This window comes from Hippoglossus hippoglossus, chromosome 13 (genome assembly GCF_009819705.1).
Source record: "Hippoglossus hippoglossus isolate fHipHip1 chromosome 13, fHipHip1.pri, whole genome shotgun sequence".
Classification (NCBI taxonomy): Eukaryota; Metazoa; Chordata; class Actinopteri; order Pleuronectiformes; family Pleuronectidae; genus Hippoglossus; species Hippoglossus hippoglossus.
This window is the reverse complement of record NC_047163.1, coordinates 9791696-9810587: the sequence shown is the minus strand read 5'-3', so window position 1 is coordinate 9810587 and position 18892 is coordinate 9791696. Positions and strand designations below refer to the sequence as shown.

The following is an 18892-nucleotide window of genomic DNA, read 5'->3' as shown; positions in this document are numbered from 1 at the left end:
AAATGTGTGTGTTTTTATGGCGTTAATTACAATGACTGACTTGAACCCTTGTGTTGCAGACAATTTGTCAGAAGACGCCTAAAGACTGTGCGCTGTATGAAGACTGCAAGAAGGCGTTACAAGGAGTCAGCAAGGTCAGAGGGTTTGAGGAGTGTTTTGTGTTCTTACAGTTTCACAAATTGTCACCTTCACTCTGAGCTGTTAATGGATTGTAATTAAATTGCACTTCTCCATCTTATTAACCACTCAAAGCACTTTGCAGTACAAGTAGCATTCATCTATTCTCACACACATTCAAACAGCGCTTCAATACACAGGGCTTTTTCTAACACGCACCATTCCTGCACAGTTGGCACAGGGATTGAACTGCCGAACTTCTGGTCTGCATAATATTTCTCTAAAGCCTCATCAAGGTGCTGTAGGGATGTTGCGCCATAGGAGACTTGCGGTAGCCGTATTAAACTAGGATTAGGCTGGGATGAAGTCACTTTCTTTTTTATATTTTTGCGGAAACCAAATTAAACAGCCTTTTTCCAGCCTCTCCTGTACTTTATCATTTTTAGCACATCTGTCATTTTTATTAACAGATGCTGTGTGTGTCTGTGTGTGTGTGAGCAGGTGGTAAGAAAGTGTAATGAAGGAGCTCGCACAATGGAAAGAACAGAGATGATGTACACCATCAACTCTCAGCTGGAGTTCAAGATTAAGGTACGTACATAAAATACATTTGAACTTCGGGACGGTATTTATTTTGAAATCACATAATTCACATAATTCACATAAACAACTGTAATGAACAACCTCAAATTCAGTTTTTCAGAGTTTTATCCAAGTATGTAAGAAAATTATTCATACACACATGCAGATAAGATAATTCAAAGAGGACACGCCACTGTTACACACTTGGCGAGGATGTATACGCACAATGCACACAGCGCTTGGCAGACCCCTGTGTGTCTAAGTAGTGTGGGAAGTAGCTGTTGGCACATTTGGGATTCACAGATGTCTCGCGAACATATTCTTGATCTGCATACTCAGCTGTTCACACATGGTCACACAAACGTAGTCGGCATTTCCCTGACACCACTGATATTTATTTGTCCGTCACGTTTTCTCTCCTCTCCTCCTGCAGCCGTTCCCCCTGGTCTCATCCTCCAGGTGGATGGTGAAGAGAGGACTGCTGACGGCCTTCGTGGAGGACAACGGCATCTTCCTCAAGCGGACGCAGCGGCAGCAGGTCTATTTCTTCCTCTTCAACGACGTCCTCATCGTCACCAGGAAGAAGAGGTGAGCCGGGGGGGAAGTGTCGGGGAGACTGTGTTGACTCTGTGGTTTGAGTGGGAGCTTTGGTGTGCCGCCTTCGCTCATTACTCACCTGTTCTGGCATGTTGAGGGGGAAAGTGGAACCATAAGCTCTTGGTTTTCACTGTGTGTACGAACCAACTGCAGCATGACTAAGACCTTGAGTAGAGGGTGTGTGCGACATTGTTCTCTTGCTTTTTACTCGTCCTGGGAATCGAGCCTGTTTTTAAGATGAAAAACAATGAGGTCCCACGCTGAAAAGAAAAGAACCAAACGGCGCAAATACACTTAATGACAACAGTTGCGTCACCGCTGCAGTGTGAAGTCATTATCAGCAGGGTTGTGTAAGATTTAGAAAAAGTTTACGGGGGATTGGCACCTGCAGACGCACCATATAATCACACTGTTTTCCCATGCACCCCCCCCCCCCCCCTCTAATCGGTGTGTGAATTCAGTGGAACAGGTGCAGTTACCTGAACCTGCTGCGACATGGCTTCGTGAATCTGAGCTTGTTTTTCTATTGAATGTTGTCGAGGTCTCAACACGTCCTGGTGTCGAGATTCATGTCGAGCTGGTCGAGCCGCTCGTCGTCAAGCCTGTAGGACACTCTGCCCCCCCCCCCCCCCCCCCCCCACCGTTTCTACTACATTCAACACCATGAAGAGAACTACTATGAAATGATGCGGTTTTCATTTGGGCGTTTGTGTGTGCATGCGCAACTGCGTGTATTTGTGCCAAGAAAATCCTTTCCCCCTTTCCCTCTGCGTCTGGAACTGATTCCCCCCACCCCCCCTCCCCTCTCTCGGACTCAGGGTTCCTAAGAATCATAAAAAAATGAAAAAAAAGAAAAGAAACATTCCATATGAAATTTTTCTGGGAATCTGATCCAGGACGGCGGACTCCAGCAGTGTGTGGTGTCAGACCTGTGTTTGAGGGATTTGGGAAAGGGAGTTCTCCTGTGTGTGTGTGTGTGTGTGTGTGTGTGTGTGTGTGTGTGTGTGTGTGTGTGTGTGTGTGTGTGTGTGTGTGTGTGTGTGTGTGTGTGTGTGTGTGTGTGTGTGTGTGTGTGTGTGTTCGTGTGTTCGTGTTCGGGTGTGTGTGTGTGTTCGGGTGTGTGTGTGTGTTCGGGTGTGTGTGTGCAGGTTTGAATGGGAGAAGCTGTTATAATATTGGTTTGTACTGAGCCCTGCTGCGGCACGCTACTCTACTGCACTCCGTCTGCAGCAAGCAAAACAAAAACAGAGCAGGGGTACGCAAGGGCAGCCAGGTCCAGGTCACAAACCCTTCCAGACATAATGGTGTAATAGCCCCTTCGCGTGTCATTACGACCTGGAGTGTGTGTGTGTGGGGGGGGAGTGGGGCTTAAAAGCTGCTTACTGCACTTTTTGCCAAATGCAGCCATGTTATATCCTTTAATCATTTAGCCCACATTTCTTAGAAAACCATGAAAACCACGAGGAAGGAGTGAAAAGGGAAACAGCACTTACACACAGAGAAAACTCAAGTCTGACCTCAGAATGTTTTACACCTATATTTCTTAGTGTGTGTCAGTAATTCAATAGCGACTAATACCACTTTGTTAATCAATGAATTGCTGAAGTTTTTTTTAAGCTCAAATGACAAACAAAGCTCTAGTTCTAGTTTCTCCAAAGAGATGATTTGACATGATGTTTTCCCGTTTGTTTTTGTTATATATTTGTCTAAATTAAATCTATTTTTGGACTGTCGATCAGCTCAAAACAAAATATTTGATGTCTACGTTTGATTCAGAGAATATATGATGACATTTGATCAAATTATGTTTCATAATCATAGCAAATTTTTGATTTACAGCCGTATTATTAAGCATTTACGAACTAAAAACATTTTGATATTTAACTGGAACTCAGAGCGCATACCTCTGCCAAGACCCATAGATCATAGATATCAGTCCCGTAGATATGTCTAACTTTCTCAGATAAAGATCCATGAATTCTCTGGGAAATTCGAAAAACTCAAATTCGCAATGTTAAAGAAAGTCATGTATAAAAAAAACTTGGCTCCGCCCTCTGATCATAACCTCCGTCCTTGTTGGAGATAAAAATTGAAAAACAGATTTTGTTCCTTCCCCTTTGCTTATTGTAGGAAGGAGCTGCGATGAAAGACAGGAGAGATTTATTTGACTTCACGCTGAACAGATCTGTGTATTTGATCAGCCCTCAAACTCGATCCGAGAAGAAAAGTGTTAGCAAGCTCCTCGGCATCAGGCGGGGGCCGTGTCACGCAGCGGGTGAAAGTGTTGATCCGCTGCATGGGAACACTTACATAACACTGAGTCCACACCAGCTGGCTCCTCTCTCATCCATACTTCCCCCCCTTTTTCCTGTGTGATGCTCGCCCTCATCTAAACACTCAGTACTGTTAAAGTTGAGGTTTCCAAGTCTGTCTTTGTTTTGTTTTTCTCTCTCCGTCCTTTTCCTTTTCCCCTCTGGTAGCTGTGACCTCGTGCCGTTTCAGTCTCGCCTATCTTTGTGTGTGCGTGCATGCAAGTGTATAATCGCAACAGTTTCTGCTCTGTTCTCCTTCTTTTTTTCCCCCTCCTCCCTCTGTTTGTTCGACTGTGCCGTAGTCTCAACACTCTGCACCAGGACATTACACTTTCACCATGTGTGGTTGTGTGCACGCACTCCGGCTTGACTCGTCCTATCTCCACATCTGGGAGGATGTGTGTTCCTCGTGCTCGAGTGTTTAAGAACCGGTTCGGTGGAGCTGGCACAGTTTGTGATGACGTGCGGTAGAGATCCTGCGTTGTCTCTGACAGACAAGTCATTTACATACCAGCCATGTTCTGTGTAGGCGTCTGTGTAAAGTAACTTGTGTGAAGGCCAAACGTTATTTCACTTTTTTTAACGCCTCTGATCCACATTTCAACGTGAGATTTCTCAACTCTCTTCCCCACCTTCATTCCTGAATTTGGCAAACCTCTGACTGTAAACCCACCCACCCACACCCGAGAGAAACCTCACCCCACAAACATGCAGATTCCATCACCCGTCCCATTCCCCAGTGTCATGTAAATGGCATTCCAGGCATTCTACCTCGAGGGCTGTCAGGAGCTGATGCTGCTGACATCCCTGAAATCCAGCCAGCAAAGGATTCTTATTTTACCACGAGGACTATTAAGGGTTTCTTCAATATGTGTTTTTATTTTAGAAAATCATGTGGGATCATGAGGATTTGAGATCACATGTCCCACAAAAAAATGGAATCCAGTGGATGAAAGGGGAGTAACACAAAGATGAAGAGATATTTTAAAGAAGAAAGTAAACGATGGAAGTTTTACCGTGTTTATTAGCAACATTTAAAAACAACTAAGGGCGAGCTTCCTCCAGCTGAAAACCAAAAGTACACAAAACGATTGTCTCACACAGGGAGGAACCCAAAATAAATCCAACGCACGTAACAGTCCGTCATGTGTTCTTCAGAAAATGAACGCTCAAATTTGGCTTGATGAACAGATATATCGTGATTATTATATATTATATAATTATTACTATATTATATAATTGTGGATTATTTTATATTTGTTAAAGGGGTTATATGTGTATAAGGGTTTTTTTTTAAGGGGCAAAAATGTACCTTCAGCTCAGCTACAAATTAAGGGGTTCACCCAAAACATGCAAAGCAATTGATTGTAATACATTAAAGTATCTGAATTATATGCACTGTTTAATGCTTTTTACGAAATTGTTAGCTCTCAAAATAAACCATTTAAAATCATACCACTACATTTTTACCCTAATAGGAAAGTTAAGGCGCTTTTAAGATATGAATGCACTGAATTACTCTGTAAAGTGCCCGGATTTGGCATCATACAAATATATTGAATCGAGTTTTATAATTATCTCCCAATCTTAATGTTTGAATGTTTATTTTATAAGTCGTATCAATCATCTAACTCTCAGCAAATCATCTTATTCTCTAAGTTTCAGTTCAATCCTCGTGTACAGACACAGTTTTATTTCAAATAGTAGTTTCTCTTGACTTGTCTGTCTCTCTTGTTTCCCTCCCTCTGCTTCTATCTGACCCATCTCTCCCTGTACTTTCCTCCTCCTCCTCTTAGAAGTCTACTCGGTTGTGGTCAGCGGGCTTTAACTTGATTGATTGCTGAACAATGGGGGTTGAGTGGTAACAGTTAAACCTTGTTGAGAGTCTCCCAGCCGTGACCGGATTCTCCAACCAGTCATGACCCCGGGGGTCCAGGGTTTTGTGTGTGAGAGGGAAACAGTGAGTCGGTGACACGTGGACAGATTCACTGTTTGTGTAATCTCCACCTCTATCCTCTGATTTTAGCGTGTGTGTTTGTGGGAATGCGTGTGTACACTACTGGATACACTGGCCTACAAGGAGCGGGGTTCCTGTCCAGTAGCTCCTCAGCTTGAGTGCAGTTCTAGTTTCAGGTTGATGAAACACATGTGGGCGAGTTAAGCTCCTGTTCTTCAGTGCACTATGAAAACATTTCCCCCAGGTTCAGCGCTGCATTAGACGTAGCATGTCTCATAATCAGCTCCAGATGTTTGGAACTAACTGAGCGTACAGCTAAGTACGGGGTCATGCTCAGGTAAAGGTGGAACATGTTTGCTGACAAAGACTCCGCAGGGTCTTTAAAAGTCTAATAACTTCTCAAAAGACAATTATCTGAATTTCAGGCCCTTAATAAGTCTAAAATATGTTTGAATATTACATCTTGAATACATTTAGATGAGTCTTACTTATGTTAAAGTTAATTTACCATTACTTTAATCACAGTTTAAAATCCGGTTTTACTAAGGCCTTGAAATTCAATAATCTACATTTTATGCCTTAAAACGTTTCGCACTGGGCCCTAAATATGTTTAGGAGGGTCTTAATTATGTTGACGTCCATTTAACACAACTTCCATTGTACTAAATTACTTTACTACCACTACAAACATGACCAACACTGGATAAACTTGTTGGAAACCTGAAGAAATCGGTTGCTGATTTGGTGTAAAGACGTACACGGCTGAATATTTTGGGCTTTTGACTGACACGGACTCAGAGACATAATGTGACGTCTGATTTATTAATTCAGGTGAATTTGATGAACCACACAGTCTCTAGGGCTGAATGGCTGAGAAACTAAATCTCTACTGAGCTCAAATCTGACGTGTGAGGGGGGGGGGGCGGCGGCTCTAATCGGCAAATATGTTTTTCATGGGTCAATTTCTCCTCAGTTCTTATTATTGCAGCAACATGATTTCGTTTTCAATTCACCAGGGTGCAAATATTTCACAGATTTTTATGATATTATTTCATTTGCTTTAAATTAGTTAACAAGTTTGTACCAAAAAAAAGGTGCCATGGCAGACATTAGTTTCTTTTATTCTGAAGTTTATTTGATCCTGGAAAAACAAAGAAATAAAGTATGTTTTCATTAAAGCTCCACTTGGTGGCTGGTGCAGCGTGTCCAGGAATGCAGACTGGGGGCATGTTACACCAGTTGTGGATTGGTGCTTTCAGAGGACCACCACAAGAACCATCTGGAAACAGAAACGGACAAAGAGGTCGTTCCAGAAAGTCTGAAAGAAAAACAACCTTTCGTTAAACGACCCTAACGTTTGTCTAAATGTTTGTTAGAAAAGGTGAAGACCTGTGTGTGTGTGTGTGTGTGTGTGTGTGTGTGTGTGTGTGTGTGTGTGTGTGTGTGTGTGTGTGTGTGTGTGTGTGTGTGTGTGTGTGTGTGTGTGTGTGTGTGTGTGTGTGTAACTTGTTTCTTCACACTGCTTTGATCGGTGGTATAAAGTTCAAGGAGTAGTGTTTTCAAGTGAGTTCATTTTACTGTCAAATTCAATTTCCCGTAGCTTTTCTAGAGGGATAATAACCCTGAAATTGCAGACCCACTGGGCACATTCAGCTCAGCGGTCGTCCAACGAAAAACCACAAGAAAAAGAAAACAAAACACGAGGTCCAAAGCATGGATTTGTAGAATCGTCACACCCCTACTGTGCACAGTGCACGTTTCAAAGTTCAAATGCTTTTTGTTGGTATTTGCATGACAGGAAACTGAATCTCCTCGAGTAAAGATCCACACATTTAAAAACCTCTGTCACACTTCAAAATAATCTGATTTAATCTCAATTAAGGGAGGACCACCCAGTTTCAAACTGTAAAACTGAATTCAACCTTTCCCTCTCTGTCTCCCCGTCAGTGAGGAGAGCTACACCGTGATCGACTACGCTCTGAGGGACCAGATCTGGGTGGGGTCCTGCCAGCCTGAGGATGTCCACCTGTCCCCGGTCAGAAGCACCTCCAGCATGCTCAGCTCCCGGCAAGCCGGCGCCAATCATCTCTTCCGGCTGCGTTTCCGCAGCAACCACTCCGGGGAGAAGGTGCCCATGATCCTGGGCACGGAGTTGCTGTGAGTGCTTTTCTTTCTGACCTTTGCTCCTCCCTGATTGCGCTGTTTTCGTTTCACTGGTGCTCGGTTGCAGATTTACGAGATCTGGTGAATCATGTTCACGTCTGACATGACTTCAGGTACAATATAAAACACAGAAGGTTTGATATGTGTTTCTCCACTCGAGACTGCAGAGTGTATGACCGAGTATTGGGGCCACTAAAAGTGAGAAAAAAAACAGGAAGATTACAATATCAAAGTGGTAATATCACAAGAATAAAGTTGTAGTAATTTGAGAATAAGTCGGAATATTATGAGATAAAGTCACAATATTTTTTCCCTCTTTCTGGAAGTATGACTTTTTGCTAATTGAATTATGACTTAATTCATGTAATATTAAGCGTTTTTCTCATTAAATTGAGACTCTAAGATTCTTGTAATGTTACAACTTCATTCTCGTAATATAACATCTTCTCAATACGACCTATACTGAAGTTTAACTTGACAAGATGCTCAACGTTCCACTTTTAAAAGCAGGGTACAGACTGATATTCTGATATCTCCCCTCTAAAATGACACGTATCCCAAAATTACAACTCCGTTCTCAAAATATACAACTTTTTTTATCTGGTAATAAGTCTCTTTTTCTTTTCTCAATTGTTCTTCCCGTACTGAACACAGCTCAGAACCCTCTCTTGTTCCTGAACCAGGTTCCTTCAGCTTTACCTTTTATGTTCTCTAATGTGCTTTTAAACTTGAAGTAAGAAAATCCCTCTCTCCTTAGCTCTTATTTCTTTTTGGACCTTTACAAGTCGCAGGGATATTTAGTTACATCTGTTCACAAAAACACAGCCAGAGCCTCTTGTTTACGTGACCCAGGAAATGAAGTTTATTATTCTGCTTTACAGTCCTACTGTCTTCCCTCGCATTGTAATGCGGACCGGCTGGACCAGATAATTGTTTTGTTGACGAAGCGTCTCACAAAACCCGACCGTCTATTCGAGGAAAACAACGACCTTTCTTTAAAATCTGAATGTGGCTGAAATGTGTTGCATGTGCAGTGATTACTCACACATCTGACCTAGAAATGCAACCAGCTGGTTCGGAGTTTCATTGAAGTTCATGCCTGTAGCTGTTTGGGTAAAACCCCCGACACACACACAGACACACGCACACACACAGACACACACACACAGCCCCTTTCCAGCTCCAGCTCCCTTTGTACAGCAAATAGCGACGTTGTTTAGATAGATTATATAACCAACACAAACAAAGGGGATCTGTCATATTGGGCTTCATACAGGGTGTATTTGTTCTGGTTAGAATTAAGAATCGCAGCCCACACACACACACACACACACACACACACACACACACTTGCAGTCACTGTAATTATTTGCTATGGTTCAATGCTTTGTAATGGAGTGTTTTCATATGCACGGGGCCTGTTCCTCCTCATTCCTGTGCAGTTACAGAATCTTCCTCTCTATTCTGATCTCGGCGGCTCCACTGTACAAAAACACTCCTTCTTTAAATGGCTCTTAACTCAGCTAATGGCTTTTATTAGTGTTTTTCTTAAATCACCCAAATGTTCCTTAAGTGCACATTGTTTTGTTTTGTAACTACGGTTGAGTTTCGGATTGTTACTTCAAAGATTGTAGGCGAATGTAAATTGTTGAATGTAATGGAAGGAATTCAGTTAATGATTTACATTCCCAATCTAACTGAGAGGCGTGGTTCAGGTAGTAATGGTTATTTTAATGCATCAGCTCAGCACAAGGTTCAGGCGCCAAAGTGACACCTGCCACAGTGAAGCCGTTTTTCAGACATGAACTCTAGAAACTATTTCCCGGAGTTCATGTCTTCTGTCTTCATGTCCTTTCCACATATGAAGAATGCAGCAGGAGATTGTTCCGGTCAGACGTGTTTCTGACGCGTGTTCGAAACGCCATCAACACGCTCACTCGTTCGCTGTGAATGTTCCTGCTGTATTCTCACATGGGCTTTCATAGAAATTTTATTTGGGAGCGTGCCTATAAAGTTCCGGACATTTGCGTTTCTCAAACTCAACCCCTCCGGAAAATGTCTGAAAGCAGCTTTAATTAATCACATCTACAAATAATTAGTCAGCAATCATTTTGATAATGGATTATTCTATACTAATCAATTGAAATACATACACTCTGCAACTCTCTGTCCCCCTAAGCTCCTCAAAATTATAAGTTATTTTCCGGTGTGGACATCTCTTAACTTCAGCGCTGTAAATACCACACAAAGCATCTGCAGTAATAACGTTAAGTGTGACTGTGACGTGACTTTGCTTCCATTGCGGCCCACTGAGCCTTTGGACACGGCCCATGTAGACATGCGGGGGTCTCCTTGTCGAACTGCCCCCTCTGTAGAGTGTGTGTGTTCTAGCTAGGGGTTGAGATTTAATGTTGAGAGTGTGAGTGTGTGTGTGTGGGGGGGCGGCACTCCTCTCACTGTAATACCGAATGAGCTGAGGAGAGGGGGACCCTGGCAACCGTCCATTGTTACAGTGGTTGCTAGGCATTGTTTAAGCTGTTGCATAGCAGCGGCCCATTGTGAAACGGGCGGTTTCCCACGAGCGTCCCTCCTCCCGCCTTTTTACTTTACATTGCCCCCCCCCCCCCCGACCCTGCCTCACAGTCCCGTGTCTGATCTTTTAGACAGCGGTCGGTGTCTCCACTTTGTTTCTGATGAGCGGAGAATAACTTCCTCTTCCTGCGGACATTCATTCCAGTGTAGTGGTCTAACCCGACATGACACACATAAGTGGTGTTATATTAGCCGGCCTATTTTAGTCTTCTGTCAGAGTTCAGTGAAGTGGACAGGACAGAGTATCAGGGCTTTCTTGGAAATTGTAGTAAGGATGGACAGAATCGGGGCAACAAAAGAAAAGTGAGTTCTGAGACCCGGGTGACATCTTCAGCCTTTTTTGATGGAGCACCAGTTTTGTAGGGTTGCAATGAATAATTGATTTAAAACTTAATTGTCAATAAAAATGTTTGAAAACCGTCAAAGTTTTGATCACAGTTCACCAAAGGTGTTGGATTGCATGTGGTAATAAAGACATATTGAAATTGCAATAAAACAAAGTAAAGCCCCAAATCCTGACACATTACAAGCAGGATTAATTAAGGTCATAAAAAGGCTTAAATTCAACTTGTTGAAACCTGAAGAAAACCCTGTTTTACTCGAGCAGCCAGTTCATCGGGGTGAAGAGGTGACGTAGGTACAGTACACTGGACACCCGCCTTTGTTTAGACAGAATGTGTTGGTCACACGAAAGTAAAACTGAAATATAATGAATGTAATTGATTTACAAAGAAACCCTTCGGAAGGAAGTTGCTGATCGGATGGTTTAGGTGTGGTCAGCTGATGTGGGTTTTGCGTTCACATAGATAGAAGGATAGATATATACTGTAGATAGATAAATTGATGGACAGATAGATAGATAGATAGATAGATAGATAGATAGATAGATAGATACTTTATTGATCCCGGGGGGAAATTTAGGCAATATCGGAGGACTAAGACTATGTAGACCCAGTGTGTGTGATTTCTCGGTGGCAGGTATATGCAGAAGTGGTTCTCAGGAATCAAACGTTCTCTGTACTCAGAAGGAAGTGTCTGTGTTGCAGATATTTTTGGTTTACTTCCCGGCAGCTCCAGTTGGGTTGCACTGTAAAATTCCACACATTCTGACTGAAGGCGGGTCTGTTTTGGTTTTGGTGGAAATGAAACTGTAGAATTGAACCTTTCTGTGTTGGTCAGCGCGGGCGTTTCTGCTTTCAGCTCCATTTGCTCTCTACCTGTGAACCCTTTCAGCTGGTGCCTTACCTGTGTCCACTCAAGCCTAAGTGTCAGTCTGTGAGGTCTTGGAATCAAGCACACAACAGACTGATCTCTGACCCAGGCAGTAACGTAATACATCAGGAATTCAGACAGGCAGCTGGATTAGAGACGGCACAAGGACGCCTGTGTGGCTCCCCACCATCGTTTGTGCATCCCCTTCTCTTCTGTCTGTGTCCTCGTCCCTGTCTGTGCATCCTTTTGTTCCGTGTGTGCGTGTCAGTGCGCCGTCCCCATGACCCTAATGTTCTGTCCTCTGCAGAGTCAGTAAATGGTGCTTCTCTATTAGTGGAAGAGAGCAGCTACAGAAGTCTGCAGCAACAGTTCTGTTAGTCAGATACACATGTAACACAAAGCAACAGCGCTTATGTAACAGCCGGAGGAGGAGGAGGAGGAGGAGGAGGAGGAGGACTGTAACTCTGCTGCATGCTTCAGCATTTTAAAAATAGTTTTGTCTGCTTTTGATTTTATGCTTGTTTTTCATTTTTGTTTAGATGACAACAAGAAATTTGCTGATGGGAGATGTTCAGTACGACGGAATATTAGGACCTTTTTGTAAAAAAAGTCATAATTTAACGAGAATAAATTTAGGAAAAGACCCCTTTTGACTATCACACAGAAATAACCAACGATATACAGCGATTTGTACGACACATTTAATGACAGAAGTGCTAATAAATAGTAAAAACTACATATTTCACTGCTGTTGATATGCGGAGGGGCCATCTTGGTTCTATGGAACGCGGCATAATACTAAAAAAAATTGCAAAGTACATGAATCTATGTCACGATCAGATAACGCGTCTTTAAAATATAATTTATTCGACTTTCACCCAGATAAATAGATTAGATTATCCCCTCTTCTTCGCCGCTCCAGAACAGTAGTTGCGCTGTACTGCCACTGCCAAGTTCTATTTTTCGAGCAGTGAAGAAGTGAGTTCTGTTAGAGCAGCGTTTGCCAAAGCTAACTGAAAAAATGAGCTGTTTGCCAATATTTCACTCTGCAAAGTCCATGTGTACGTGTATGCAAGACTTCAGTTTCCAGCTATTTAAAGGAAGTAATTGTTGTGTATTCCTAGATTTATTTATTGGTGTTTATTTTCAGTTAAACTAAAGATAATAAAAGAAGTTCTATGGCATTCATTCAACCTGAGCCAGGCCATAAACAAAATCATGACTTCTATAGAGTGTTAGTATCATACTGTAGCTGTTAAAATATGTAATAGAAGTTATTATTATGTTTTAATACACTGGTATTGGACTGGTACTCTATATTGGCCAATAAGCAAAGTCCAGGTATTGGTATTGGTGAGGGGAAAACTGGTATCAGGACATCTATTATGGGAATTGTTCCATCTGCCGGGATGGAGATGTTTTGTTTTTTCGGAGGAGTAGGAATTGTTTCCAAATGCTGACAATGTGGTTCAGTGGAAACAAGGGAGGAATTTTGTTGAGAGTAAACAAATCGGAGAGAGTTTGCAGAGAGAGCGTTACGAGGAGAGGGGAGTGATAACACTGAGATGAGATGAGAACCAGTGGCCTGGTGGTGATTTGAAGTTGGCAGAGGAAGGAATGTTAGAAAGAGGCTGTCATCAATCTGTCAATATTCTGCTTGTGTGAAAGAAGTTTTCCAGCAGCGAGGCCTCTCTGCCTTTCACCGTTGAAACAAGCTCCTCTGGCATTGGTGTGATGACTCCTGTTGTTGCCATGTGGATAAATGCTTAAAGTCATAGGGATCCTTCAATGGCCTGCAGTCATGCACAGAGGAAGAGCCCAAGCACCTGTTTGTGCACATGCAGTGTTCACATGCCTCCATGTAAACACACGGGCTGCTCTATTTTACCTGAAACCTCTTTGGGTACATGCCTCACATTCCTCAGATAACCCATTAAATGCCTCTGAAACACATGGCGTTCTGTTCACGCCTGTGCACGTATACGTTGAGTAAGTGTACACTCGCAGTTTGAATAAAGTAGTTCAGCTGTTTGAGTGTGAGAAGGAGACCTGCCATGCTGGTGTGTCCTGTATGTGCACAGACTGGCGGCATGTGTGTCCATCTGTCAGGAGCGGCGACCGACAGCTGCCTTTCCCACAGAGCGGCTCAGATGTTTGGACTGTCACATTCACCGCAGAGACAAAGCCGGGGCTCTCTGCTGAAGCCCGTTTCTCTTACATGTGTCATATGGATTCACCTAAATATTATATTCAGCTTTGATTGATTAGCAATCCCAGCCTGATCAGTGACTTTCTGTTTGACAAAAATAGAAAATTGTGCATATTTACCTCCTCCACTTAATCTTCTAAATTTATCTGTTGCATGTTTTGCGATGTGTGGACAATTATTAGCTACGTTCAACATTTGCTGCCCCTATTTGTAAATATATAGATGCTTGTTTTCTCATTGTTGTGAACACAATATCTTAAGAACCCCTTGAGGGAATTTCTTTAAGTTTGTTAAAAACGTTCACTTGGACTCAAAGATGAACTGGTTAGATTGGTCAAGGTTAGACTGGTTAGTTCAAGGTCGCTTTGACATTATAAACCACATATTTTGCCTTGTGAACAATTGAAAACAAATGAAGATTAGAATTTGGTGGTCAAAGGTCCAGCTGGCCTCGCAAAACCCTTTTTTAGCATAGTGAACTTATTATCTTAAGAACACCGCAACAGAACTCATTCAAATTTGGCACAAATGTTTTGGACTCTGATTCACTGTTTAGATTTTGATGGTCTGAGGTCAGAGGTCAAGGTTTTTGGTCTCTTGAATAAGCTATTTCAAGTTTGCTTTTCTGGAAGATCAAAGTATAAATGTATCTGCAAAAGCTAACAACATTCTCATCAGCACTATCTTTGCTTTGTGTTTACAGCTAATTGCAAATGTCAGCACTCCAACTCGTTAAACTAAGATGGAGAATATTGCAAACATTATAACCGTGTGAGCCGTAAGATTGCTTGTTGGAAACAATTACCACTTTTTTATTGTTATATTTTCATCACTTGACAGGTAGGGGATTATTTATACTTGGACTTTGAGTCCATGGTGTTAAGTTACCATCAGAACCAGTGTACGTAGACTGTAAACCTAATTGTAAAGCTCCAAAGGTTTATTCCGGTCATTATATTACACTGTGTGTACACGTGATGGCCTCTAAGTTCATTATTGTATTCACAGAAGAGGTTTATGGTGATTTTGTAGTTGTTGAGGGATGACGTGACCCAGTAATTTACAGCTTATGTGTCCTGAGAAGGATCAGAACGACATGTGGACAATGGAAACACAATAATCAGCTCTGACTCATGGGACTTGCCTGTTTGAGGTCCAATTTAGGCCTTTGTGAAGAAGTTCCACACAGATACCACTCAGTCTGCGATGTACCCATCCCTGCACGACACGGCCATATGCGGCTGAGTCACAGAGGGCCTCAATAAAACCCCCTGTGGTTCATTTCCTGAGTCCACCCCCCCCCCCCCCACCACCCCTTATCTCTCCCTCTGCCGCTCTTCACTAAATCCCCTCCTCTGCTCTCCGTTCTGCAGTTAGATGAGAACAGGTGAAATGAGAGATTCGTGGAATCCGACCTGTGTGACGCCACCCAGTGTTTTAGTTTTTTTTCTTTTTTCAATGAAACGCAAGAGAGAGCGAAAGCACAAGCGGCTCCTGAGAATCAGCCTTTGTGCTTGTTCTCCTCGTTTTCCTCTGAGTGAAAACACACCTCTGTTCTCTGAGACAGAGGACAGAGGGGAGGGAAGACGAAACCGGCTTGAAAATGAAATTCAATTAGCTGCCAAAGCCTGTTTACTTGTGTATGTATATGCTCTGAAAAAAACCTTTTGTATGTGTAATACACAACAAGCAACTCTTTCAAACACAATTTGGGTCGTCAACACCACAGCACTGTCACGTTTCAGGCGCTGTGCACTTTAACTCATGAAAGTGTAGAACTCGGATAAGTTTCATGAAGTGTTTGTGTTGTTTTGTGTTCTTACAGAAATGAGCGCGCTCGATGGATCAGCGGTCTGGGCCAGAGCATCAACAACAAGAAGAGTGAAGACAGAATCAGTGAGTTACACACACACACACACACTTTAACATGCTGCATCCACTGAGCCTCTTAACTTCTCCTAAGGCTATTGCACCACCTTGTGGCTGCTAAATGAAATGTCCCCCCCCACTCCTGCTTTAGGTGCTTGTTAATTCAGATAAAATATATTCAAATAAGACCAGAGGACTAAAATAAAACACTCTCTTCTCGTTGCTGATTAATGTTTGTGTGTGTGCGCCTCCAGACGCCATGCAGATGGAGGTGATAAGGACGTACACAGCCAAGCAGCCGGATGAGTTGTCGCTGCAGGTGGCCGACGTGGTGCTGCTCTCACAGACTGTAGAAGACGGTGGGTGCCCCCCTCTCACTCTTTCTGTAGCTGTCACTCTTAAGTATTTCTCAAATGTTCCCTGTTTCAGTCGCATCTTTTCATCATGCACTTCTATACGCTCTCCTTTTCACTATTCATGTTTTCCACATGTTGGATGTGGTTTAAAATCTACACAAACACGCAGGGGCCAGAGGTCATTTCCCTCTTAGTGACCATAGCAACTGCCTTTCATGTTATAGTCCAGATTGTGCATCAAAAAACAGACAGTGATAATAATAGGGACGCAAAGAAAATGCTTAAGTCGTCATGTCCATTTTTTCCCCCTCCCAGGCTGGTGCGAAGGTGAGCGGCTGCGCGACGGAGAACGGGGGTGGTTCCTCGCCGAGTGTGCCGAGCCCATCACGTGTCAGGTCACCATCGAGCGCAACATGCAGAGGATGGACCGCCTGCAGGGGCTGGAGACCAACGTGTGAGCGAGCCGGCTGCCTCGACCACAGAGGGCTTTTTTTCCGCAGCTGTTCGTGACCCTTGGACACAACAGTGAGCTGCCTTATGAAGTGGTGAACCACGGACAAATGAGTTCAGGGACAACACGAGAGACCCGCCCGCTGGGACCAATGCGTGCGAGCTGCTGGGACAAAGATGAAGCCGTAATTCCGAGGTTCAACGCAAAGTCTGAGTTCAGAGCAAACGCAGAAGGAGGACTGATTTCCTTAACTGGTGCTCGGTCCTCGTGTGGGGGGGGGAGCTGGTGGGTTTGACGGTGGGATCTGTCACAGTCTCTAATTACCTGGTTGTTTGGGAAACGTCACACCCACAGCCAAAGTCCCTGAAGTTCTAAACCTTGTTGTTTTTTTCCCAAACATATTTTTAAGTGATGTGTGAAGTAATAATTTAGACAACAGCACCACTGCTATCGGACATAAGGTGGAAGAAATAGAATGAAGACGACAGCAGCCTGATGTCTGGGAATGAGGCTCGGGACATGTAGTCAGGAGCTCTGCCAGTAACTATGTAACTATGTGGTTTGTGAAAGTGATATTGATGCAGGAGGGTGAGATTGGCAGCTTCTTTACAGTGTGGATTAAGTTTCATCCACACCGCTACAATTCAGTTTGACAACACATCTCTGTTGCTGTGTTTACGCCCCCAACACAACCCCACACTGGAGTTTTATTTCGAGCACCTGTTTGGAAACACTACTGGTCCCATTTTGGTTTGAAACCTCTGGGGCTGTGTAGGGTCAGAACGGAGAAGTTTGAAACAACGACCAAGTCAACTCACTGATTGGTTCACATTAGTCAAGACTCCACTACCACCAGTGAAGCCAGAACGTTCTTAATGAAATGAAACCCCTCGTATTTCTTTCCACCATTGTCGTTTCTCATTCATAGTATTTTTCTATAAGTGGGCAACCGACTGCAGAGTAGACTATCTGCTTCCTGTTTAAACCGGCACTCGCATGCCCAGTGTACGTGAATGGTCACATGATTTGCGTTTCAGCTATGTTAGTATGGACGAGGATAATTAATAATACAGAGCTAAAACGCTTAAACCTAGAAGTCCCAACGATCCCTTAAATTCAATCAAGCTGCACAAAATTGTATAAACTTAAAAGATATTAGTTCTCTAAACAAGCCTGATTTATTTGATCGTGATCCATTATTTATTCCCCGGGAAATTAGTGAAAATGAAAAAAAAATCCTGGATCAGCCCAATGATCTGGATCCTCACACAAGTTCTTCCCTGAGTCATACAACGTCCTTCCACCAAGTTTCATGGTAATCGTCCTTAAAAACAAACCAACCAACAAGCGGACAGGGATGAAAACATAACCTCCTTGGCCTCGGTAACTAAAACATGGTCGTATGGATGCAGCTACTGGAGTTTTTCCAGTAGCACCTGACGGCAAGTGAAACTATTCCAGGGATTTTTACAACAGACAGTTGGTGTGTGTCGAGATGCAAAAGAAAGGAATGGACTGTTTGTCTAAAGAGGCAGAGGCACTTTGTGTAAATAGTCATTAATTGGATATAATTGAGAATTACAGTCATCTTGGAGGGATGATTTCATTTGTACATGTTGTTAAGCAGAGGGGCCAAGTATCTGTTTTCCACCCTGCTGTTTGTCACCGGTTAATGTCCCCCTCATGACTCCCACTCCAAAGATTTGTGTCACAACTGCCATTATTCTCTCCATCCACTCTGTGATTTGTACGGCCTGAATTATTGCACACACACACACACTTGATGCCAGCCAGAGGTGTATAAATAAATATCCCCCTTCAGGATTTATATGCGTGATGCTACAGAGGCAAACTGAAATTAATTTGCGTGTGCTGATGGCAAGAGACGGAGCAGCCCCCGGCCCCGGCCCGGCTTTTAATTTGATTGTCCACAGTGAGTCATCTTTTTAGTGTCCAGCTAAAGGAAATGAATGGCTTCGGTCAGTCCGATGATAACGCCGTCCATCAGGCCCACCGCTCTGGCCCCGGCACCAAACGACAGCGACCACGACCGTCGAGCTACGTGAAGCGAGGTATGACAGAAGTGGGCGGAGCAGACAAAGCTTTGTATTTGCACTCAGGGAAAATGTAGCTCTGTGATACCACACGTCTAAACATGAATTCGTCTTTGCTTCAATCACTTTCCTCTTCTTGTAACTATTGTAAATCAACTGTGTACATGTAAATATGTAAAACAGCCTGAATTGTAACATGTTTTCCGAAATACAGATTTATATTGCAGAAACTATCCTAGTCGACCTTATTAATAAAAAAAAAGCTTAATTGCCTGTCATGTTTCCTCATTGATCAATGTGACACTTTTTTTTTCTCGAGTACCGCTGCTTGAAAATGACTTCACTTCTCTTCTTCCAGTAACTTTTGGAGCAATAAATCAGCCGTAAGCTTTCTGGACATTCAGCGGCACATTAATCAGAA

The 18892-nt window shown here is 43.1% G+C and overlaps 1 protein-coding gene across 1 annotated transcript in view; it reads left to right on the top strand.

Annotated features, from left to right (window-relative positions):
- LOC117772820 (rho guanine nucleotide exchange factor 26-like) overlaps positions 1-18744 on the top strand; it is a 29211-nt gene extending 10467 nt beyond the window's left edge. Inside the window, exons 9-15 of the mRNA XM_034604325.1 lie at positions 60-134; positions 619-708; positions 1133-1287; positions 7513-7722; positions 15567-15637; positions 15865-15969; positions 16282-18744. Coding sequence (XP_034460216.1) covers positions 60-134; positions 619-708; positions 1133-1287; positions 7513-7722; positions 15567-15637; positions 15865-15969; positions 16282-16424 — 849 coding nt within the window. The 3' untranslated portion in view covers positions 16425-18744. The remainder of the gene's footprint in view (positions 1-59; positions 135-618; positions 709-1132; positions 1288-7512; positions 7723-15566; positions 15638-15864; positions 15970-16281) is intronic.
- The last annotated feature ends 148 nt before the right edge of the window (positions 18745-18892 follow it).